General features: G+C 45.1%; 1 protein-coding gene across 3 annotated transcripts in view; it reads right to left on the bottom strand.

Moving 5' to 3' along the window:
- ASTN2 (astrotactin 2) overlaps positions 1-26910 on the bottom strand; it is a 1067984-nt gene that overhangs the window by 516024 nt on the left and 525050 nt on the right. For all 3 annotated transcript variants that reach the window (XM_073639713.1, XM_073639714.1, XM_073639715.1), the window contains one exon: positions 17697-17864. In XM_073639713.1, coding sequence (XP_073495814.1) covers positions 17697-17864 — 168 coding nt within the window. The remainder of the gene's footprint in view (positions 1-17696; positions 17865-26910) is intronic.

Here is a 26910-nt window from a genome sequence, read left to right as displayed (position 1 = left end):
GGTCATGCCACAAGCTTTCTAACTGCGCAGAAGGGATCCTGCACACCTCCTTACTATGCTGGCAGTAGGGCTCAACGTCATCAGGCGGTTTTTACATTGAAATGTCTGGGAAATGTGAGTCACACAGCTGAGGAGTTGTGGTCAGCTCTGGAGAACCAATTTCATGAATGGTTGTCTCCACTGGACCTGAAACCAGGGAAGGCCGTGTGCGACAATGCTGCAAACCTGGGTGCGGCCCTTCGCCGGGGCAATGTCACACACGTGCCTTGTATGGCTCACGTGTTGAACCTGGTTGTCCAGCAATTTTTAGCCCACTATCCCAGACTAGATGGCCTTCTGCAGAGGGCACGGTCGCTGTGTGCTCACTTCCGCCGTTCGCATCCCGCAGCTCAGCGACTTACATCTCTACAGAAGTCGTTGGGCCTGCCACTTCACCGGCTAAAATGCGATGTGCCTACCCGGTGGAATTCAACTCTGCACATGTTGCAGCGACTGTGGCAGCACCGACAAGCCCTGGTGCAATACGTTCTGACGTATAGCCTGGGCCAACGAGATTCAGAGGTGGGGCAAATCACGCTGGAGGAGTGGTCTCAGATCAGGGACCTATGCACCCTTCTGCACAGTTTTGAAATGGCGACGAAGATGTTTAGTGCTGACGATGCCATTATCAGCATGACTATTCCGGTGATTTACATGCTGGAGCACATGTTAAACAGAATTCGGAGTCAGGTGGTGGCACAAGAGGAGGTGGAGGAAGTAGAGGAGGAGGAGTTGTATGCGGAAGGGCTAACATCTGCAAGGTCCAGACGGTCGGCAGCACCAAGGCGGCAGGCATGTGAGGGTGGGGGAGATGGTTTTACCAGGGCGCATGGTAGCAGCCAAACTAGTGAGGAAGGTGCAGGAGCCCAGGAAGAAGTGGAGGACGAACTGATGGAAGACTCATCAGATGAGGGAGACCTTGATCACATTTCTGTTGTGCGAGGTTGGGGGGAGAGGACAGAGGAAGGAAGCATGATTGTTACCTAGCCACCAACACAACAGGGACTTGGTGCTCCTGGATGCGCAACACACATGAGTGCCTTCTTGCTGCACTACCTGCAACATGACCCTCGAATTGTGAGAATTAGAAATAATCCTGACTACTGGGTTGCCACACTGTTAGATCCCCGGTACAAAAGTAAATTTGCAGAAATTATTCCTGCCATAGAAAGGGATGCACGCATGCAGGAGTATCAGCAGAGACTGTTGCAGAATCTTACATGTGCTTTTCCACAAAATACCAGTGGTGCACGTAGTGAATCTCACAGTTCCAACTTGCCAACCGTGGGACCGTCAAGTGTTCAGCACTCAAACCGTAACAGAACCACAGTATCTGCTGGTAACATCAATTTTGCGGAATCATTTCACCACTTTTTTAGCCCATCCTTTGCAAGGCCACAGGAGACAAGAAGTCTGACACATAGTCAACGCCTAGAGACGATGGTACAGGAGTATCTCCAAGTAAACATTGAAGCCACGACTGTGTCACTGGACCCTTGCTCTTTTTGGGCTTCCAATCTGGATAAATGGCCGGAGCTAGCCACTTACGCCTTGGAGATCTTGTCATGCCCCGCAGCCAGCGTTCTGTCTGAACGTGTGTTCAGCGCTGCTGGTGGTGTGCTGACAGATAAGCGCACGCGGCTCTCCACTGATAATGTAGACAGACTCACGTTCATAAAGATGAACAAATCATGGATCCGAAACGACTTTTCTACCCCTGTGTCATCCTGGGGAGAGTAAAAGCTTGATGATTGGTTAAAATCACCCTACCAACCGTTTTAAGCTTTCAAATTACTAATCATGTTTATCTGTATCTTGACTGGAAAATAATTTGGGCTTTGTAGCAGTGTGCAGCACTGATCCTATTAGGCCATCTATACTAAAGCTTCACCAGATTTAAAATTAAAAATAATTTTTAGCTGCATCTAGCCCGGAAAATAATTTTGGGGCTCCGAGATGCGCAAGGCACATAAGTGCCTTCTTGCTGCACTACCTGCAGCATGACCCTCATATTGTCAGAATTCGAAGTAATCATGACTACTGGGTTGCCACATTCTTAGATCCCCCAAACTTTTCGATCAACCTTTTCATTTTAATAAAGACCAAAAAAATGGTCATTTTTGAAATTATAAGCATTAGCAGGTTGTTAGAAACTGAAATCAAACAGTTTTCAACTCAAAACTTTATTCTAGGTGATGTTACATTTTCACATAGGACCCCTTGTTCGAAAGGAGCTTCTGAACTCTCTCGTCCATTGAATTTGTCAGGTTTTGGATGGTTTCTGCTTCAATTGTTTTGCATGAGGACAGAATACCCTCCCAGAGCTGTTGCTTAGATGTGAACTGCCTCCCGCCATCATAGACACTCCTTTTAATGATGCTCCAAAGGTTCTGAATGGGGTAGAGGTCAGGGGAGCATGGGGGTCACACCATAAGTTTGTCCCCTTTTATGCCCATATCAGCCAGAGATGCAGATGTTTTATGTGCAGCATGAGATGGTGCATTATCATGCAGAAAAATGATCTTGCTGTGAAATACACGGTTCTTCTTCTTGAACCATGGCAGGAAGTGCTGTTTGAGAAAATCCACATACATTATGGAGTTCATCTTTAGCGCCTTCAGGGATCCTAAAGGGGCCGACAATCTCTCTCCCCATGATTCCAGCCCAAAACATTACTCCACCTCCTCCTTGTTGGCGCTGTAGCCGTGTTTGCGTGGGGTGTCCATCAACCAGCCATCCTCCACTCCATCCATCTGGACCATCGAGCGCTGCACGGCACTCATTCGTGAACAAAACAGTTTTGAAATCAGTCTTCATGTAATGTTTGGCCCACTGGAGCCGTTTCTGCTTGTGTGAAGTGGATAGAGGAGGTCGACAGGATGGCGCATGCACAGCTGCAAACCTCTGAAGGACCCTGCATCTTGTTGTTCGGGGGACGTTGGAGGCACAAGAAGCTTCAAAAACTTGTCTGCTGCTATGACAAGGCTTTTTTGCCGCTGCTCTTTCAACCTGACGTAATTGCCTGTAGGAAAGAGTCCTCAATTTGCCCTTATCAGCACGCACACGTGTGTACTGTGAATCAGCTACATACTTCTTGATTGCCAAGACACTTCATCCTGATCATCGCACAATGTTGATTGTAGTCATGCCTTGACCTAAACACTCCACAATTTGTTGCTTCTCAGCAGCCGACACATCCTTTTTCTTTCCCATTTTGGCAGAAAATGTAGGCTGCTTAATAATGTGAGAGAGCCTTCTTAAGTAGTCTTGCCTTTCATTGGACACACCTGCCAAACTAATTAGCACAGGTGTCTGCAATTGCTTACAGTGATATAAAGAGCCCTGACACACATCACCATCAATGAGTTTAACTGACAAACAAACAAATTCTTCCCTTATCACTCCTAAACACTTTTTGTATAATAATTTGGAACACAGTGTACATGTGCTTTTCCACAAAACACCAGTGGTTCACGTAGTGAATCTTACAGTTCTAACTTGCCAACCGTGGTCTGTATGGAGTTGTTCAATAAAGGGCCCAAAATTAAGATAACATAGATGGGAGAGGTCTCTATGAATAGGAATTCCTAAGTATTTGATACCCTGTGAGGGCCAGGCAAAGGGAAAGTTGGACTGGATGGAATCCTATATGGATTTGGGGAGGGAGACATCGAGGGCCTCAGACTTCGCTGCATTGATTTTAAAATTTTACCATGTAACAAAGTGATCTATTTCAGCCATAACAGCATGGATGGATATATGTGATTGAGTGATATATACTAGGACATCATCAGCAAATAGAGAGCACTTGTACTCGGTGCCTCCCACCTCAATCCACCTAATATTGGGGTTATGGCGAATTGATGAGAGCAGGTGCTCCGTCACTAGGATGTATAAGAGAGGGGACAGAGGACATCACTGCCTTGTCCCATTGGTGATTGTGAAAGGTGATGAAAATGTTCTGACGCACCCCCTGGGCCTTGGGACACCCGGAGCCGGACCCTTTTTGGTGGATGCTGGTGGTTGTAGTCTTCGTGGCGGCGACCCAGTTCCGTGGCTCAGGGCGGTCAAACCAGTGGCGGAACTATTTATGTGGTTTTCATGTTTAAATGTCCGACTACGCCACCCGTGGATTGCGGTCAGAGTGAACCGCCGCTACAGGGCAGACCACTGAGGCTGGTGTTGTGGGTGCAGCAGAGCGTAGCATAACTCCCCACGGGAGGAGTATAGCCTCAGGGCAGTGTATGCGGAGGATGGGGGTGATGGTGCAGGGCAGCAGCAGTAACGACACGGAGTCAGTGATGCAGTTCAGGGCCTTTACTCACAGTTCTTATTATCCAGACCACGTCTGCAGGTAACGGCTGCCCACGTCGTACTGTGCTCACCAGGTGAGGGGCTCAGACAACTCCCAGATAACTTTGGAGCACTTCACAGGACCCCCTTTGTGTGTCCTTTGTCTGGCCTTTCTTACCAACACTTCTGTCCGGCTGCCTCGGGCCTCCTCTTGGTAAACTTGGCGCCAGTTTCCCTGACCCTATGTGGTGCCTTCCTAGCGGGTGTAGCGAGGGGCTGCGCCACATAAAATGTCAGAGCCTCCGGTTTCTAGCTGAGGGTCGTTTCCTGCCTCCACTAGTTCGGGGACCGGTCTCCCCCTTTGGCCTGACCCCTCCACGCAGGTGGATTCGGGCGTGCGGTGGCGACTCGCCCGTCCGCACCCCTGGGATCCCTTCATTCCTCGTTCCTGGAGCCTTCTCCGCTCCTCTTCCTTCCTTCTCCCTCTTCCAGGCCTGGGCCTCTGTTACTAGGCCCGCCTCCGGAGCAGAGCTCATGCAGAGCCCCTGCTCCCTGCCACTTCTGCTCAGACTTCTCTGCACTGAACTAAGATGGTGCCCACCTTTTATACTCCCTTCTCAATGCACCCAGGAACTGCTTCCTCCCTGCTCCTGCACTACAGGGTTCCCCTTCCTCAGTGTTCCCTCCCCCCACTCCAGCCAGGGACAAGGACTGTCGTGCCCATCTCAGGGGCATATTGGTCGCCCTGCCCCACGGCAATGTGGTGTAATGCATGCAGGTGTCGGGTCCTGATCCACACTCCATCCTTACCTGAGAGTGAGATATCACACCTCTGGGTGAGGTGCAATACGTCTGTAGCAACCGAGCCCTCAGGGTGCTACAGTTCCATTTATCTTCAGCCTAGGTGACGTATTGCGATACAGGGCCGTGATTTTGGCTATAAAAGGGTCCCCTAGACCCCTACCCCAAGCTTTTTAAGAGAATCATATATGGCGTGCCAGTAGAATCTATGGAATGCTTTCTCAGCATCCAACGAGAGTATCTAATTACAAATTTTTAACTGCATCTAGCCCAGGAAATACTTTGTGCCTAGTAGCAGTGTCTGCTAGTGAGCGGATTATCCCGGCTGTTAAGCAAGCTGCACCACCTGTAGTTTAGACACTTAATTTTTTCAAAGGAAATGCTTCGGGACCATGGGATACTTAGTGAAGAGCATCAGGAGGCACCCCAAGGCATAGGGGCTGGGACTGGCAGTAGGATGCCTTGCGGTGGACAGCCGAGCTCGATCCTTATAAAAGCTTTTTAACTGCAGCAGCTTTAGTGGACGCTACTGGAGCTGGAATTACCGCGGCTGCTGGCATGAGACTTGCCCTCCAATAGATCCTTGTAAATGGATTTAAAGTGTATTCATTCAAATTAGAGAGACAATTTAAATTAAAAAGCTTAGAGCTGCCTCCACCACAGGGGGGCTCGCTCGACCCACCAGCGGACAGGCACCAGTATTGGGAGAGGGGGGCTGGCCGTCAGGGTTCACCGCGGCTCTGGCACAAACCCGGCGACACGGAGGTGGCACGGGCAGGAGCGGACTGGCCGTGTCGGCTTCTCACTTTTTGGATTTTAGAAGGGCATGACATGCCTATATCTGTGTCTCCCCCTCCTTTTACTCCTCCACCTCTTTTATTTTCGCATGACTATATGTACTTGTCACTTTTCCATGTGTTAGTTATGTCTTCTGAGCAGTTTGTCAGCTTTTGGACACCTTTGAAGGTGTTTTCTATGTGTTTCTATGTGTTTTTGTTTGCCTGCCATTGGTTTTAACGGTGTTCGAAGGTGTTCGACGAACAGTTCGACGAACAGTTCGGCGAACACACGGGTGTTCGACGAACCGAACCGAACTCGAACACTACGGGGGTGGCTCAACACTACTAATTATAGAGTCCCCTACCACCAACATTTGTCTGGCCTTTACTGCACTCCTATTTCCCTCTTTCCTACAGCAGCCATCTTCCTGGTTGCTAAGAGCAACGTCCTGCTGTAGTGATCCCGGTCCCGGGCCTTCATTCCTAATATCAGCCAAACAGGCGTATTTACTAGTGTTGAGCCACCCCTGTAGTGTTCGGGTTCGGTTCGGTTCGTCGAACTCCGGGATGTTCGAGGAACTGTTCGTCGAACTGTTCGTCGAACACCTTAGAACACCGTCGAACACCGTTAAAACCAATGGCAGGCAAACAAAAACACATAGAAACACATAGAAAACACCTTCAAAGGTGTCCAAAAGCTGACAAACTGCTCAGAAGACGCTTTCTTTAAAAAAGCCGGCCGGCAATTCAGCAGCGGCATACACCGGTACCCAACAATTTAGACAAGAAGGAATAGAGCCTCACACATAGATTAGATAGATAGAAACATGTCAGTCACATATATATGAAGTACAGTGACAGTGTTGCTTACTGTACTTGTCATTTAGTGTAAAGGATTTATTAAAAAATATAATAGTGTTTTCATGCACCGTCTCTTTAAAAAAGCCGGCCGGCAATTCAGCATCTGTACCCGACAATTTATAACAGACAGAATAGAGCTTCACACATAGATTAGATAGATAGAAACATGTCAGTCACATATATATGAAGTACAGTGATAGTGTTGGTTACTGTACTTGTCATTTAGTATTAAAATAAAGGATTTATTATAAAAAAAAATTGGCGTGGGGTTCCCCTTAATTTTAGTCTCTAGCGGAGGTTAAGCAGACAGCTGGGGCAGATGTTTGAAGCCTGGGAAGGGGGTAATACCCACGGAGCTTCCCAGGCTACTAATATGAGCCCCCAGCTGAATACATAGCCTTTACTAGCTATTAAAATGGGGGACCCCCCCCAAAAAAAATGACGTGGGGTCCCCCCTAATTTAATAGCTAGCAAAGGCTAGGCAGACAGCTGGGGGCTGATATTAATAGCCCAGGAAGGGTGCCATGAATATTGGCCCCCTCCCAGGCTAGAAACACCAGCCGTCAGCCGCCCCAGAAATGGCGCATTCATAGGATGCGCCAATTCTGGCACTTAGCCTCGCTCTTCCACGCTGCCCTGTAACGGTGGCAGGGGGTAATAGGGCTGGGGTTGATGTCAGCTTATAATGCCAGCTGACATCAAGCCCAGGTTATTAATGGAGAGGCGTCTATAAGACACCCCCATTACTAACCCCATAGTCAAAGTTAAAAGAAAACACAAACACCCAGAATAAAGTCATTTAATTGAAATAAAGACACAATCCTTTATTGTTCTAAATTAAACCATACTTACCATCACGCCCATTCCAGCTGAAGCCAACGATCTCCTGCAATAAAAGAAAAATAATAAAGCAACATCATCCTTACCTTTCCATGGTTCCCACGACAGCTTCAGCTCTGCTACATCGAGATGACAGGCTGGACCGCAGCAGAACGCTGCCATCCAGCCTGTCATCCCGCAGACACTGAGAAGCGCAGGCATGCTTGCGCTCTGCAGTGTCTGGCTGTGACGGCATAAAGATGAGACGAGTTCATGTCCAATGAACTCGGCGCACCTCATGCACGTCACTGACAGTGTGGGAAAATTCTCACGCTGAAGCGCTGAGTGCAGGAAAATTCTCCCACGCTGTCAGTGACGTGCATAAGGTGAGCTCATGTCCAATGAACTCAGCTCACCTCCTGCACGTCACTGACAGCGTGGGAGAATTCTCCTGCACTCAGCGCTTCAGCGTGAGAATTCTCCCACGCTGAAGCGCTGAGTGCAGGAGAATTTTCCCACGCTGTCAGTGACGTGCATAAGGTGAGCTCATGTCCAATGAACTCAGCTCACCTCCTGCACGTCACTGACAGCGTGAGAGAATTCTCCTGCACTCAGCGCTTCAGTGTGAGAATTCTCCCACGCTGAAGCGCTGAGTGCAGGAGAATTTTCCCACGCTGTCAGTGACGTGCATGAGGTGAGCCGAGTTCATTGGACATTAACTCGGCTCATCTGGATGCCCTCACAGAGAGACACTGTGGAGCGCAAGCAAGCCTGCGCTTCTCAGTGTCTGCGGGATGACAGGCTGGATGGCAGCGTTCTGCTGCGGTCCAGCCTGTCATCTCGATGTATCAGAGCTGAAGCTGTCATGGGAACCACGGAAAGGTAAGGATGATGTTGCTTTATTATTTTTCTTTTATTTCAGGAGATCGTTGGCTTCAGCTGGAATGGGTGTGATGGTAAGTATGGTTTAATTTAGAACAATAAAGAATTGTGTGTTTATTTCAATTAAAGGACTTTTTTCTGGGTGTTGTGTTTTTTTTAAATACTTTACTAGAAATTCATGGTGGTCATGTCTAATATTGGCGTGACCCCATGAATTTTGGGCTTAGGGTCAGCTGATTATGCCAAGCTGGCCCTAACCCCTTTATTACCCAGTGAGCCACCGCATCAGGGCCCTGGATGAGTTGGGTACAGCGCCAGAAGATGGCGCTTCTATGAACGCGCCATTTTCCGGGGTGGCTGCGGACTGCAATTTGCAGCGGGGGTGGCCCAGAAAGCTTGGGCCTCCCTGCGCTGCAGATTCCAGCCCCCAGCTGCCTAGTTGTACCTGGCTGGACACAAAAACAGGGCGAAGCCCCACGTCAATTTTCTTTAAATTATTTCATGAAATAATTAAGAAAAACAGGGCTTCCCTATATTGTTGTGTCCGGCCAGGTACAAATAGGCAGCTGGTGGTTGGGGGCAGCCCGTTCCTGCCTGCTGCACCTGACTGGACACAAATATAGTGCGAAGCCCCACGTCAATTTTTTTTTAATTATTTCATGAATTTCCTGAAATAATTTAAAAAAATTGAAGTGGGGCTTCGCACTATATTTGTGTCCAGCCAGGTACAGCAGGCAGGAATGGGCTGCCCCCAACCACCAGCTGCCTATTTGTACCTGGCCGGACACAAGAATATAGGGAAGGTCTTTTTTTCTTAATTATTTCATGAATTTCATGAAATAATTAAAAAAAAAATACGTGGGGCTTCGCCCTATTTTTGTGTCCAGCCAGGTACAACTAGGCAGCTGGGGGCTGGAATCTGCAGCGCAGGGAGGCCCAAGCTTTCTGGGCCCCCCCCGCTGCAAATTGCAGTCCGCAGCCACCCCGGAAAATGGCGCGTTCATAGAAGCGCCATCTTCTGGCGCTGTACCCAACTCATCCAGGGCCCTGGTGCGGTGGCTCACTGGGTAATAAAGGGGTTAGGGCCAGCTTGGTATTATCAGCTGGCCCCAAGCCCAAAATTCATGGGGTCACGCCAGTATTAGACATGACCGCCATGAATTTCTAGTAAAGTATTTAAAAAAAACACAACACCCAGAATAAAGTCCTTTAATTGAAATAAACACACAATTCTTTATTGTTCTAAATTAAACTATACTTACCATCACGCCCATTCCAGCTGAAGCCAACGATCTCCTGCAATAAAAGAAAAATAATAAACCAACCTCATCCTTACCTTTCCATGGTTCCCACGACAGCTTCAGCTCTGCTACATCGAGATTGCAGGCTGGACCGCAGCAGAACGCCGCCATCCAGCCTGTCATGCCGCAGACACTGAGAAGAGCAGGCATGCTTGCGCTCCTCAGTGTCTCGCTGTGACGGCATAAAGATGAGCCAAGGTCATGTCCAATGAACTCAGCTCACCTCATGCACGTCACTGACAGCGTGGGAAAATTCTCACGCTGAAGTGCTGAGTGCAGGAGAATTCTCCCACGCTGTCAGTGACGTGCATGAGGTGAGCTCATGTCCAATGAACTCAGCTCACCTCATACACCTCACTGACAGCGTGGGAAAATTCTCCTGCACTCAGCGCTTCAGCGTGAGAATTCTCCCACGCTGTAAGTGACGTGCATGAGGTGAGCCGAGTTCATTGGACATGACCTCGGCTCATCTTTATGCCGTCACAGAGAGACAATGTGGAGCGCAAGCAAGCCTGCTCTTCTCAGTGTCTGCGGGATGACAGGCTGGATGGCGGCGTTCTGCTGCGGTCCAGCCTGTCATCTCGATGTAGCAGAGCTGAAGCTGTCGTGGGAACCATGGAAAGGTAAGGATGAGGTTGCTTTATTATTTTAGTTTTATTACAGGAGATCGTTGGCTTCAGCTGGAATGGGCGTGATGGTAAGTATGGCTAAATTTAGAACAATAAAGAATTGTGTCTTTATTTCAATTAAAGGACTTTATTCTGGGTGTTTGTGTTTTTTTTAACTTTGACTATGGGGTTAGTAATGGGGGTGTCTTATAGACGCCTCTCCATTACTAACCTGGGCTTGATGTCAGCTGGCATTATAAGCTGACATCAACCCCAGCCCTATTACCCCCTGCCACCGCACCAGGGCAGCGTGGAAGAGCGAGGCTAAGTGCCAGAATTGGCGCATCCTATGAATGCGCCATTTCTGGGGCGGCTGACGGCTGGTGTTTCTAGCCTGGGAGGGGGCCAATATTCATGGCTCCCTTCCTGGGCTATTAATATCAGCCCCCAGCTGTCTGCCTAGCCTTTGCTAGCTATTAAATTAGGGGGGACCCCACGTCATTTTTTTGGGGGGGTCCCCCATTTTAATAGCTAGTAAAGGCTATGTATTCAGCTGGGGGCTGATATTAGTAGCCTGGGAAGCTCCGTGGGTATTACCCCCTTCCCAGGCTTCAAACATCTGCCCCAGCTGTCTGCTTAACCTCCGCTAGAGCCTAAAATTAAGGGGAACCCCACGCCAATTTTTTTAATAATAAATCCTTTATTTTAATACTAAATGACAAGTACAGTAAGCAACACTGTCACTGTACTTCATATATATGTGACTGACATGTTTCTATCTATCTAATCTATGTGTGATTCTCTATTCCTTCTATTCTAAATTGTCGGGTACCGCTGCTGAATTGCCGGCCGGCTTTTTTAAAGACACGGTGCATGAAAACACTATTATTTTTTTTGATAAATCCTTTACGCTAAATGACAAGTACAGTAAGCAGCACTTTCACTGTACTTCGTATATATGTGGCTGACATGTTTATATCTATCTAATCTATGTGTGATGCTCTATTCTTTCGGTTCTAAATTGTCGGGTACCGGTGTATGCCGCTGCTGAATTGCCGGCTTTTCATGTTTCACTGTTGGCACTGTTCCCATCGATTTGGGCAATCACTGTAATGCCACAACCACCATGGCTGTGGCATTACAGTGAGTGGCAGACAATCCCTGCATGATTGGTGCTCTAAATAGCATCAGACATGCAGGATACGCTTTTGGTGCACGAACAGTTATCGTACATAACCTCGAACAGCCGAATTTTTTGCAAATCGTTCGGGTTCGTCGAACAACTCGAACACCGCCCAAAACAGCTTGAATTTGAGATTGGCGAACAGTTCTAGTCAAACACCGCTCAGCTCTAGTATTTACTAGGTTGTGCCAGATCAGGACTGGGCTCCCTGGCACTTTTCCCCCTACACCTTCTTCTAACTGTTTGTTACCCAGCTACCTACTTCTGGGCCCATATCTTCCCCACCTCCACCTCCAGTAGAAAATCGATTTGATTATTACAGTTAATAGACCGACATTTAGGATTAAATCAATGTTAGTTTCAGATCACCCCTTTAAATAAAGCCTTAAATGGAAAGATGAATATGTCACAATCAAAAATAGACGAAAAAACACCAAAAGCTTGAGAGAAAGCAAGCGTAAATGCAATAATGAATCAAGCCAAGGTGTGGCAAAATTTTCTATTTATTAATTTCAGAAAACTCTTGCAAAAACTTTTCACAATATTCACAAGGAAAAAATGAATTGAAAAATAACGTCTGAATTAAAAAAAAGTCACCTAAAAAGATGCATAGAGTTCCTGTCATTTTTACAAAGCTTTAAAAAGGATTGACAAAAACAGTGTGAAGGAAACCTAGTACACACTTTTTGGTATGTGTCTTCCTAACGATAGCCAATTGGCATAAATATTCTGAATAAATTTTAGCATTTAGATAATGTAGGCAAGGCCTTCTCTACTAGAGATAGGCAAATATATAAATTGAAATCTACTTGAATTTTACAAAAAATTTGCATTCGCCAAAGTGCGGATTCTTTGTAATTTATTTCAGTGCGAATTTAGCCAAATGACATCCACTGGCCACCATATTTATGAATATTAAAAGGCCATCAAAATGTAAAAAAAAAAACCTTTTCTTACCACTCACCTCTTCTGGCTTTGATGAGGCCCAGAATGGTTCTGCGCATGCGCGCTTAAGGTCACTGCACACGTCTTGACGTTGTGGGCCATGACACTTTTGTTCAGCAATGGAGTCTTGCGTGGTGAGCGTGCATACAGGCCATGGAGATTGAGTGCATTACTTATAGTTTTCTTTGAACCAATTGTACCTGCTGATTCCAGGTCTTTCGGGAGCTCTCCACAGGTGGTCCTTGGCTCTTGGACAATTCTTCTGTTAATAGTTGTCCAAGAGCCAACCCTCTGCAGAAGCCTCCTGGTGCTCAACAGAGCCTTGTCCTAGTCCTTCTCTAGTATGAGTGGCGGCAATCAGAAGATGCAGCTAGGACCGAATGGGGGGTCTGTGAGGAGTGGAGGGGCCAGAAAGGTAAGGAGTAAGGTGAGTATAAGAATTTTTTTTACATCTCTTGTTTATTATTATTACTTCTGTGCACATCGAATTTTCCGGAAAAAAGTGTGCAAACAGGCAAATTTTAATTTTGCCTGGTCCGCTCATCTCTAGTATCTAGAAGCCGCCACTCTTTAGCTGAGTATTTATTTCACTTTGTTTTTATTTTTGTAGGGCTTGTAGACTTTTTTTTTTTTTTTCATTCCAGCAACGCAGTAAAATATATTGAATTTATTAAATATGATAACCAGAGAAATGATTTAATAAACTAGGTTTTCCTCAAGGTTTAATTTTACTCTGTGTAACTGTGAACTATTGCTTTGTGAATTGGAGCCATTATCCAGCACATCGTCGCGCCTACCTCGCAGGCATGAAAAATGTGTCCCATTCAGCCACGTCTGGCCATTACCCCAGTGCACAGTTCTGCTCGTTCAGCATTACACTATGCATATCCCTGCGCCGTTCTATAAAAATCATCCGTAAATACATGCGGTGACTTGCAGAACCTGATTTGTCCATAGAAAGACAAGGAGAGAAAGCCAATTTCTATCCCTCAGTATTAGTTCGTACAGTTCTTACACCTATTTAGTTTCCAGGCAGCAGTAAATGTCACGGCAGTTTTCGCCTTGGCACTTTGCTTTTACACTACTTTATTTCTGTACTGTTGTAAGTAGGAATTGATAGATATTTCCTGTGGTTATTGCTAGTAAAAATTCCCTGCGCTATTACCTACCAGACTGCTTAGTATTTTTCAGGTCAGTGTAGAGAAAAATACAGAAGAATGAAGTAGTTGAAGAAAAATAATACTTATTCCGATATAAAGACAAAAAAACAAACGTTACATTATAAGTAGAGTCAACAATGAGAAAAGCTCCGGAGAAATGAAGGAACTTTCTTGAGTATCTTTTTGCAAATGCATTTTGCACTTAGGTCCCATTTACGTCTAATCAGCCTTTAGTACATGATATGACATTACCGCCAATTGCACTTCTAGGATATCGTCGCAGGGGGAATTTTGCACATATTTGAAAGCCCCAGAAATATGGCACGTTTTCAATAATCTTATTACTATCGTCATAGTCAAATATATTTTTACGCGCTATGGATTGGCTTCAGCAAAAAACAATAACAAACCGTTTATGTTTATAGTTGGTCTTAAAAAAACAATATAAATATGTGAGCTTTGGCAGAAAAATGCAGATTACTGCTGGCAACTTTTTGTTTTTGGTTAACGGGAATCCAACCTGTACAATAGGATTAGAAAAATTTATAGTGATATCATCTTCCAAGCTCATTTGCAAAGTCTGGATGATGGAAAAGAAGTATTGCGGGAGGTGAGGATCAGGATGGATTGGTCTTCTCCATCACTGCCAATCTAATTGGTATGAAAAGTGACTGATTGCCCCTGACTAACATTAATCATGCACCATTGCATTGATAGCTCTGATATATATTGTTGAGCACAGAATGATTATGTCACAATTCCGCCACTCTCTATGTCCTAGGAACGCTGTGAGTGACAGCTCAGCCGTCCTATGGATAGCAGGGTGTGTCGGACAGTCAGTGCTGTGATTGACATACCAGCAGTGGGGGCAGGGCGAGATTGCTCCTAAGGGAGAGCACAGTCCCGAGTCCCTAGCTGAGGGGAGGAGCTATGTAGTGGGTGTGGGTGGAGGAAGCAGCTTAGGGGAGCACATGGAGGAGAGTATAAATAGAGAAGCCATCTTGTTTGAGTAGTAGTAGTGAGAGGGAACAGTCTGAGGAGGAGAAGTGTGGGAGCAGGGGCTCTGTAGGAGCTCTGCTCAGGCGGAGGGCCTGAAGAGAGGCCCAGGACTGAAGGAGAGAGGAGCACGAAGGGCTCCAGGAACGAGGAAGGGACCCAAGGGGTACCGGCAGTGCTGGAGGCCACTCGTACGCCCGAATCTACCAGGAGGTGGAGGGGTCAGGCCACACAAAGGGGACCGGTCCCTCAACTAGCGGAGGACTTTACGTCTGAACTAGAAACTGGAGGCTGCAGTATTTCAAGTCCTGCAGCCAACAGTCCATATCAGTCTCACCAAGAAGGTAGCTATAGAGGACCCAGGGGACGGAACAGACGTCGCCCAACAAGGCCCACGGGTACTGGATTGGGACACTTGGTATGAGGTGCAGGGAGATGGCCAGAGAGAGAACATACAGAATGGGGTCCCGCTAACTACTCCAGAGATACCTGATGGTGGACTGAACCCCTCCCTGAGTAAGCACAGCACAACGAGGGAAGTTACACTGGTACCTGTAACTTGGACTGCAACAACGGTGAGTAAAGACCCTGAGGACTGCACCCCACTGTCTCTGTGATTATCTGCGCCATCACCCCTGCACTACAACGCCCAGCATCACCTATAAATCTATGACATCTCTACACTGCCCTGGAGCTAAGCTCTGCCTGTGGAGAGCTGAACCAACCCTGCTGCACCAACATCAGCTCCAGAGCTTCTGCACAGCAGCGGCGGCTCCATATAGCCGCATACCACAGGTGGCGTCACAAACTCTATATAAAAACTATAAATCCCCTGTAAATATTCCCCTTTTGATTGACAGCCCTGGGTCACGGACCGGGTCACCGCCACTGTGACATCTCCCCTAGCAACGACCGGCCCGGCACCGAGTACCCCACGGCCCAGTGGGCGCGTCAATAGCATACGGAAGAGGGATTCTGAAATCAGATCAAGTCTCACAGGCATACACTTAAATAGGTTTTCCCAAAATTACAATAGGGTATACAATGGGGTACAGGATAGGTTAAACTCCATTTAAGAAGTGGATCTGCAGAGGCCTGTGCCTAGGATTCTGGAACTCCATTCTAGGGATCGCTAGGGGTCCCAAGAGTCAGATCCCCAGAGTTCAGGACGTTATTCCTATCCTGTAAATATGGGATTACTTGGGATTTCGGAAAAATTACTTTAAACTCTTATTTACTGTATATTTAGACACAGCAGCTGAAGTGCAATTGAAACCAGAACAGAAAACCACATTAGGTTATATCCCGATTTGCTGACTTTTATGTAGTTGGATGCATTTTTTAAGGGTGTAAATATCCTTTCCAGATAGAAAGACAACTAGACTTTGAGTATGGCCTGTTAGGGGTAGCAATCTTACAAGTCAATAGGAAGCCTTGCCACTTGACATGGGATAAAAAGCCAAACCAGAAACCCAATTGCAGACATATGTTTGCCCCTCATCTGTGCAAAGTAGAAAATCTTATTTGGCTGGATGAAAAACCTCTAACAGGGGTTCCAAGATGGAACATTTCTCCTTTTGGAGAGTGCCAAGCCAGAGAGGAAGATGATTAGAACTCTAGTGCCACCTATTGGGGGTAGCAATCCTAGAAACGTTTCCACCTTAGATCCTTTGCTAGAGGACTTTCACCCAGCCAAATTAGATCTACGGCTTTGCACTCATGATGGGAAAACACCCAGAAACACTGGGTCATTGGAAAGAGTTGATATTAACTTTTAGGATTGCTGCTTCCAATAGGTGGCGCTAGAATTCAAGTCCTATTTCACCCTGAAGAAGATAATTGCATGGCCTATAAGTCTCCTTACACTGGTTTGGCACTCTACACAAGAAGAAATTATCCCTCTTAGACCCTTTTTACAGGTAACACATGTAAAATAAATGTCTACCACATGTGTAAATTTGCACGTGTTCTATTTACCAAGATTCAATCGCACTTCAATTGTAATGTCGGAATATACCCTTAAAGGGGTTGTCCACTTCCAGGAAAATCTCTTCTCATTTTAAATGTTTGCCCCCATTTAAATAAAAAAAATGTATACTCACCTCCCATGCCGACGCCATTCCATTGGTGTTGGCACGCGCATTCCCAGGGCTCATATGAAGTTGTTGATACCAGCGCCCAATCAGCGCTGCTATCACCGTCATTGCCTTCGGATGTATAAGTAATTAACAGGAAGTGAGAGCTGCGGCTGGGCTCACTTCACCTTGATTACTTATACGCCTGAAGGATGATACCGTGACGCCACTGCTGGATTGGACGCAGGGTTCATGTCACATAACAACTTCACATGAGTCCTGGGAATGCGAATTCCGAGACCGCTGGAATGGCGCCGGCATGGGAGGTGAGTATAAGTTTTTTTTTTTTATTTTAACTGGGGCAAACATTCAGATCGAGAAGGGGTTGTCCTAGTAGTGGACAACCCCTTTAAAGGAGTTGTTCAAAATGGCCAGATTTAAATGTTGTATGAAGTCCATATATAATTTATATTTGCCTGCCATCAGAGCATATTACAGCTGTTTGGTGGGAGTGCTGGGTATCGGACCCCTACTGATCTGATATTGATGACCGAACCCAAAGATACATAGTACACAGCTCATCACTATATTAGTCCATTTTAAAACTGAACCAATTTTTCCTTTTTAATTAGTGTGGAACCCTGGGGATCAGACTGTGCATATTCACTGTAGACCCGGGGCCGAGCTGTCACTACTTCATCCGTCTCATCATAGTTTATCCAGCAAATACTTCCCACTGGTTACATCAGTACTGACAGTTCCTGCTTACCATCAATGTAATAAAGGTGAACACATATGAGACACCAAGGAGAATAGCAGCATTAGAAGCAATTTATAAGCCGCCCTGGGACCTCTCCAGTAATATCCGAGTAGATTTGCCCCAGGGCGTCATGTTTTATGAATGAGTGGACAGCTTCTTCTAATCACTCCTATGGGGGTCAGACGTCGGCTCACCTGTTTCCGGGTCGCAGATCTGCTCACAAGCATCTATTGTTCTTTGGCCGCAGAGATCCCGCACCCATGGAGAGCTGCCATTCGCCTGATAGTACAGGAACAGCTGGGCAGGGTTTACCCAGTTTGATATGTCGAGGAAGCTTCCTTCACTAATCACAAAGCTGCTCCCTGCAGAGTAAACAGCGGAAAGAAAAATGATCAAAAACTGTATAGGAATTCACGACAGATCCAGAAGACAATAAAACAGCAGTCGGGTGATAAGTTTAATATTCATTTCATTTTACAGCAAATCTTTAAAGAAAAATAACTCCATTTTCTTACATTGAAAACTTTCCTAAACTGCGTTGATTCTAAGGGTATGTGCACATGGCGCCTTATAGACACAGGCGTATCTCCATCACCATAGGAAGATGCTTCAGGAAAATGCTTTTTCCTGGAACGTCTTCTTTTACATCTTTTGTGTCTTTTTTATAAGAGATATTAGCAGCATACAACCGCCAGAAGAATGGACCGGTCACTTCTTTTAGAGGCTTCCCATCTTTAGGGGGCAGTTACTCTGCAAAATTATCGAGAACGAGCAATGTTAAAAAATCCTTATTTTACGATTATCTTGCCATGTAAACAGGCTGCCGATCAAACAGAACGCTCGTTCATCAGGTGAAATGATCTTTTGTGCAGCAGAAAAGATTATCATTCTCAGCGGTGCATCATCCTGTGTAAACAGGACTCGCACTGCTGACGACAACGGCAGCCATCTTCTATAGATCGCTCAGTGCAAATTGCTTTCTTCGGTCTGTCCGTGTAAACGGGAATTTAAACTTGCGCCGATCGAAAAAAAAAGTTTACTGATAGGCAAGCAGAGCTTTAGGAAGCCTGTGGGTGTTAAAAATGTGACAAATGAGGAAAATTGTGCACAGCAAGTCGTTTTGATGTTGATGTGCATGTGTTCATTCTTTTAGGCTTTTTTTAAGCGCTTTTTCAGGGGGTTTTCCTGAGATATAGGAAGATAAAGGCTCGCAGAGTTTTTTATTACAATGGTAGAAAGTGTACGTTCTCCTTTGATCAGCTGAAGGTGAATCCACACCTGATCTTGCATATACAGCAGTCCCCTGATATACTGCTATTACTGGAATCACTTACTTCATGAGCTGAGAGCTCTAATAATATCCCAGGGAAGTCACGGGAATGTGACGCGCTTACAGAAGCTTATGTGTTCAGTCCGCGCTTTATGTATCAGTACCGTACCACCAGATCTGACTTATCTCCAACTATAGGGGGAATGGTTGTAAATTCCATCATATATTTTTTTAATAAAAAAAAAGAAAAACATTTACATTTTTACATCTTCCTTCATTGGTATGTGCACCACTAAAGGGGATCTGGCAATGGATTTGACAATACAGATTGCATACATTATTAACCAGTTCATGACCAGGCCATTTACCCCCATTCCTGATAAGGCACGTTTTGGATTTTTCTGTACATTAAAGACCTGTACGTTTTTTTCTCGATTGGATATTCAAGTAATATTGGCATTTTTTTTCCGTTATACATTGGGCTTTATTTTAATGTCACTGTTATATTCTCTCTTTCTTTTTTTGCTGATATCGATGGAAAAATAAAGGAAATAAGTTTCTGTTTTTCCCTTTTTTTTTAAATTTTTATGACCACATAGAAGTACTGAAATATATTTAAATATTTCTTCCCCAATCTGTAACAAATATTTACGGTATATATATCAGACACATTTTTTTACGGGGGCGGAGCTAGTAACATCAATTTGGATTGAGAGTGGAATTTGTATTTATTTTAATTAATTAATTAATTAATTTTTTACCTGTTCTTTTTTCATGTATTTATTTCTTTTTCATTTATTTTACACATTGTGCCCTTTAAAGAGGTCTTTAAAGAGGTTGTTCACTACATTAGCACTGATGACCTATCCTTAGGATAGGTCATCAATGTCTGATGAGTCAGGGTGTCTGATGTCTGATGAGTCAGGGTTCCACTCCCGACACGCTGCCGATCAGCTGTTGACGGTGTTGGCAGCGGCTGCAGGCCAGAAGTCCTCCATGCGGAGCTGGCGGTCAACTCATAGTGGCCGCTGCAGGGTACAGCACATCCACCTCCTATTGATTTGAATAAGAGGCGGACGTGTAGTACCAAGCCTCGGCCAGAGACAGCCAGCTCCACAAGTGAGCTCTCTGGCCAGCGGCGACCACCAACACCAATAACAGCTGATGGGCGGAGGTGCCAGGAGTCGAACTTCGACCAATCAGACATTGATGACCTTTCCTAAGGATAGCTCATCAATGCTAATGTAGTGGACAACCTCAATAAATATTGAAATACTTTTATTTTCATCTTATTTCCCCTGTAACTGGGGCTGGTATATTAGCCCCAGTTACAAGGGTAATGCAGCCTTCTTGCTGCATGGCAGTGTTGTCTGGCACTTGTATGACCCAGAAGTCCAGCTTCCTTCCTATACACAGTGATCACATGACCACTGTGTATGGAGGAGGAAACACGGTCCGTCAGAGCCTACTACTACCTCATACACAGTGATATAGTGATCGAGAAGGCACAGATGGTAATAAATCGTCTCTGCCTTCTTTATGAAAACTCTGACTGTCTCTGAATTCCTGTTCCTACAGCTCTACGATCGTATGCAGCTGCGCTTCTATGCAGTGACGTTTTAGAACATCACTGCAGAGTACTTTACTATTTTAAAGTCAATAACTTGGTCCTGAAGCAGTGCCATCAGTGTAGGACTCTTCGATCTTATTAGACTTACTTTGAAAATCCATGGAAATATGAGTTTAGAATCCTTTCTCCATCTAATAATAAAAATAGCATTTTCAATCCAGACTCATAAAATGCTCATTTTAATATCAGGATGATACAACCATTCTGATGTGGGTTTTCAAAGAAAGTACGTCAGCCTCATCAGTTCTAAGTCATCTACGTAATGCCTTCCTGACATGTACGTTCATGCACGTCACACATTGGACGAGGGTGTATGAAGTGGGCTTAGGCGCTGCTCAGATTGCTGCTGTTTAGCCACTTAGAAACTGCTATTAATCTCCGATAGTGGCATTTAAGTGTTTCAATCCATTGGGGATGGTTTTTACAAGTTCCCATCATCTTCCACACAGTAATGGGATCATAGGGTGGTGATGAGCTGAAATGGCAGCTTGGGTGCTAGAAATATTAGGGGAGCTAAAGAAAAAAAACTGGGAAGTAAATTCAAAAATGTTCAAAAAATATAAAAAAAAATAAAAACAAACCTAAAAGTTTCAATTACTCTTCTTTCCCTATTCCAAATTTTTTTGGCATTGCCCAAAAAATTAATGAACTTATACAGTAAAGAACATAAAAAAAAAAACCACAAGAGCGGCTGCTTTTCAGTCACCGAACCTTAACAAAAATGTAATAAAAAGCACTGTGTGTACTCCAAAAGCTACAATAAAAACTACAGTGGAACAAATAAAATCTACGGCTCGCTACTCAAAAAACACAGCTCCATCGACAGAAAAAATGAAAAAGTTATGGGTCCCAGAACAAATCAACATCAACCAAAATTTGTTTTCCACTGTATCAGGTTATTTTTAATGTTTACTGAATGCCGTAGAAATGAAAACCCCCAAAATTTTGGGTTTTTTCACAATTTAACCCCACTTTGACTTTTCTTCCTATATGGCTATGTCGACAGAAAAAGAAAAAAAGTTTGGCCCTTGGGTAAAGGTTATACTCCCCCACACAGCTGCTTTGCTGAATGATTAACGTTTCATTATTAGTATTGGATTAGAAATTAATGTCACGACTTATCTGGGCATTGTGCGTCGCTATCTGGACACCGCAAGTAACCAAAAGCCGAACTGCTGAGAAATTCTCTGACATCAGTTAGATTCCGAATACATGAACACTAAGCCAACACTTATGTTATTGTTATTATTATTATTATTATTATTAATATTAAGTCTGATGGCACACTGATGACACATGTATGGCACACTGATGGCACATGGATGGCACACTGATGACACACTAATGGCACACTGATGACACACTGATGGCACACTGATGACACACTGATGGCACACTGATGACACACTGATGACATACTGATGGCACATGGATGGCACACAGATGACACACTGATGGCACATAGATGGCACATGGATGGCACACTGATGGCACATGGATGGCACACAGATGACACACTAATGGCACACTGATGACACACTGATGGCACACTGATGACACACTGATGGCACATATATGGCACACTGATGACATACTGATGGCACATGGATGGCACACAGATGACACACTGATGGCACATAGATGGCACATGGATGGCACACTGATGGCACATGGATGGCACACTGATGACACACTGATGGCACACAGATGACATACTGATGGCACATAGATGGCACACTGATGACATACTGATGGCACATGGATGACACACTGATGACATACTGATGGCACATGGATGGCACATGGATGGCACACTGATTGCACACTGATGACACACTGATGGCACACAGATGACATACTGATGGCACATAGATGGCACATGGATGGCACATGGATGGCACACTGATGGCACACAGATGACATACTGATGGCACATAGATGGCACACTGATGACATACTGATGGCACATAGATGGCACACTGATGACATACTGATGGCACATGGATGACACACTGATGACATACTGATGGCACATGGATGGCACACAGATGACACACTGATGGCACAAAGATGGCACACTGATGACATACTGATGGCACATGGATGGCACACAGATGACACACTGATGGCACATAAATGGCACATGGATGGCACACTGATGGCACACTGATGACACACTGATGGCACACAGGTGACATACTGATGGCACATAGATGGCACACTGATGACACACTGATGGCACATGGATGACAAACTGATGACATACTGATGGCACACTGATGGCACATGGATGGCACACTGATAACATACTGATTGCACATGGATGGCACACTGACACACTGATGGCACATAGATGGCGCATGGATGGCACACTGATGACACATGGATGGCACACTGAAGACATACTGATGGCACATGGGTGACACACTGATGGCACATGGATGGCACACTGAAGACATACTGATGACACATGAATGGCACATTGAAGACATACTGATAGCACATGGATGGCACACTTATGACACATGGATGGCACAATGATGACCCACAGATGGCACACTTATGTCACATGGATGGCACAATGATGACCTACAGATGGCACACTGATGGCACATGGATGGCACACCGATGACACACTGATGGCACATGGATGGCAAACTGATAACATACGGATGGCACACTGATGGCACACGGATGGCACATGGATGACACACTGATGGCACATGGATGGCACACTGAAGACATACTGATGTCACATGAATGGCACACTGAAGACATACTGATGGCACATGAATGGCACACTTATGACACATGGATGGCACAATGATGACCCACAGATGGCACACTGATGGCACATGGATGGCACACTGATGGCACACGGATGGCACATGGATGGCACACGGATGGCACATGGATGGCACACTGATGACACACTGATGACACATGGATGGCACACTGATGACACATGGATGGCACACTGATGGCACACTGATGGCACACTGAAAACATACTGATGGCACATGGATGACACACTGATGGCACATGGATGCAACACCGATGACACACAGATGACACACTGATGGCACATGGATGGCACACTGATTGCACATAGATGGCACACTGATGGCACACAGATGACACACTGATGGCATATGGATGGCACACTGATGACATACTGATAGCACATGGATGGCACACGGATGGCACATTGATTGGTCATGGATGACGCACTGATGACATACTGATGACACATGGGTGGCACACTGATGACACACTTGTGGCACATGGATGGCACATGGATGGCACACTGATGGCACATGGATGGCACACAAATGACACTGATGGCAAATGGTTGGCACACTGATGACATACTGATGGCACATGGATGGCACACTGATGACACACTGATGGAAACATGGATGGCACATGGATGGCACATGGATGGCACACTGATGGCACACTGATGGTACACTGATGACATACTGATGGCACATGGATGGCACACTGATGTCACATGGATGGCACACTGATGGCACATGGATGGCACACTGATGGCACATGGATGGCACATTGATGGCACACTGATGGCACACTGATGACACATGGATCCAAAACACTGACGACACCAGTAATGTTTTTTTCTGGTACCGTTTTTTTACAGACATGTGAAGGGGGCCAAAGGCTGTTTCTAATTAATGTTGGATCATATCTCCCCTTTCAATTAGTCAGCTTTTGACTAGGATTCCATTAAAATAAAGGTTGCCTTTTTGTGTCTGATGGGTACATACGAATTGGCTAATGTGAGCACTAATTTTATACGTATGGTCTATATGGCAATAACGCAATGTACATTTCACATATTCAATGTTTGCATACATCTTAATGAATACAGTGTGTTGGTTAAGGTAGACAAAGAAAACATCAAGCAAAGTTTCCTGACTACAAACAGATTTCCCATCACTAAGGAAATCAACTCCGAATGAACAGTCATGACTGAAAGTTTATAACAAATCTTGCAAATTGTCTCTTCATAGAGGAAGAAGACTAGAACTCTAGTGCCACCTAAAGGAAGCAGCAATCCTAAAAGTCAATATCGACTCTCTAACGAACCTTGTCACATGACTTAGGATAAAAGCCAGAATCAAAATCCCAATTTTCCTCTCACCCAGCCAAACCAGATCTCACACTTTGCACTGATGAGGGGCAGTACCCCAAAACACAGTGTCTGTAAACTTATATTCTGGTTCTAAATTTCATCCTAAGTCAAGTGACAAGGCTCGTTAGAGAGTCGATATTGACATATTAGGATTGCTGTTTCTTACAGGTGGTACTAGAGTTCTAGTCCTCTCTCTGAAGAGACAATTTGCATATTTCCCAGAGGAGCATTGCGGCTAAAAAGTCTCCTCACCTTGAATTGCTTAACATGTTACTCTCCGCAGTGAGAAACATTACCCCTTGGATACCTAACAAAACATGTGTAATTACAATCATTTCTGGGAAAAATATAAAATTTTCTGGAACAATATCAAGGGTGCCAACACTTTTGGCCATGACTGTATAAAAGATAAAAAGTACACCAAGAATGGCTCGATTCCTGAATAGTACATCAATGATCTGCATTTTTTCCTGCCTATCACCATTGCCAGCAGCCAAATAAGCTTGGTGACCCTCAAGCTCCTGAGATGTTCCTGTGACGAAACAGCTTCTAATCTTAATCAGTCAGACTTCTAGATTTGTTAAGCCAAGAGAAATGCACTATTGTGTTTGTGTTGACTTTAGAACTTGTGAATGTATGTGTGTTTCTTTGGTGGGTCAAGAAGGACATACCAGTATTTGTATAACCCTGAATGTTGTCTTCTCTTGGTTCTGAAACAATGATGTTTGTTACTATGCTAATTGCATATTGCACTAAAGCCAGCTAGATGTTTATTTAAAAGAGCCCCCCTACTATACCAACTATGTAAATTGCCTAAATGCACAAACAATGAGACCTGAGCCCTGTGAAATAATACCCTGCACCTTTACCTCTGACCTGTGACTGATGACCTTAGCCATATATGTAAACATAAAAAGTTTTTTTCTATCCTGCTGAAAACAGAATTGAAAGAGACTTTACGAGGAGAATCAAAGATCAGACTGTCTTCAGACCATCAGCTTGGTAGCATGGCTTTATCCAAAGAGACACAGATTTGGATTCTACATGATTCCAGCCTAAGGGTATATGGCCCTTACTGGAAAGATACAGATCTGCTCCACTGACCATCAGAGAACCCATGGATACATTTGGGGAGACCAGGTTGGGACGATGAAGTCACCTGGCCCCATGGATATGGTGTTTTGTGTTGCCAGGTGGGACTCTCCGGTCACCTGGAAACCATGGAGACATTCAAAGAAGCCAGATTGGGACCAGCTGGTCATCTGGCCCCATGGAAACTCTCGGAGAGGCTAGGGTGGGACCCTCGGGTCTACTGGCCTTGAACCTAGATGGACTGTCAGCTTCCTAAGCTTGCCGCTATCTTTTCTCTGTGGTGACCCGCAAAAAGCGGGGTGGGGGGGGGCACTGGTTGAGGTAGTTGGCCCTGGAAGTCACAAAGTCGCAGCTTTTCTATCCCAGGCGGGCCAGCGGAAGGGTGAGACTGCGTAATGTTGCACCATCAATGGGTATTTACTAGGACTGTTCCATGTGTTTTATTGTCCATTTGGTGGTTCAATAAAGTATTGCCACACTGTTTTACCCGCACCCTGTGTTGTCTGAGTAGTATTACGCCCATGGAGGACCCTGGGTCTTCACAGTTCCCTTTACCTGCGACACTAGACAAAGTCTATGGACAAGAGTACTGCTGTTTTGCACAACTTTTTTAAAATTGCATTCTGTGTTTATAAATTATACAGCACACCAGAGATGAACCAATAAATTTGAGTGGAATTGAATTCCACTTGAATCTTTCAAAGATCTGCATTGGCAAAACGTGGATTTTTTATAATTTGCTTTTTGCGCAGACTCAGCAAAGTGGAAGCCGCTGACATTTTTACGCATTTTGAACTCCACCTTATAGGCAAGAAGGGTCCTGAACTAGGAGCATCTTGATTTTAAGAAGCTATCTTTTACAATAAGGGGTGTAGAAGTGACACATTATGCATGAGTCGAGGTTGTGTGTGATTGATTTTGGGTCACTCATTGTTCACTATTGCTTTTCCTCCCATGTCTTCATTGAATTTCCTTACACAATGCTCGCCTCTTGATCTCTGCCATCTCATATAAAACATTCTAACTTTAAGAGTTCCTAATTTCCTTTGTCCACACAATGGTAATATTTCAAGCACAATCACATTATTCCTAAGTTAATTATCAGCTGTATAGTTTTGACTGAGCCACCTATCCTGAGAGGGAGATTTATAAAATATATTGCACAGGCAGCAAAGGCAATTAATGCTTTAAAGTCTCATAGAATATGACAGTTCTGCACACTAAGAAATAATATGTAATCATTAAAAAGTAATTGTAGAG

Source organism: Phyllobates terribilis, unplaced genomic scaffold, assembly GCF_046119375.1.
Source record: "Phyllobates terribilis strain yellow unplaced genomic scaffold, ASM4611937v1 Scaffold_7__3_contigs__length_470593459, whole genome shotgun sequence".
Taxonomy (NCBI): domain Eukaryota; kingdom Metazoa; phylum Chordata; class Amphibia; order Anura; family Dendrobatidae; genus Phyllobates; species Phyllobates terribilis.
The sequence above is the reverse complement of the archived record's forward strand: the minus strand, read 5'-3'. Positions and strand labels throughout refer to the sequence as shown.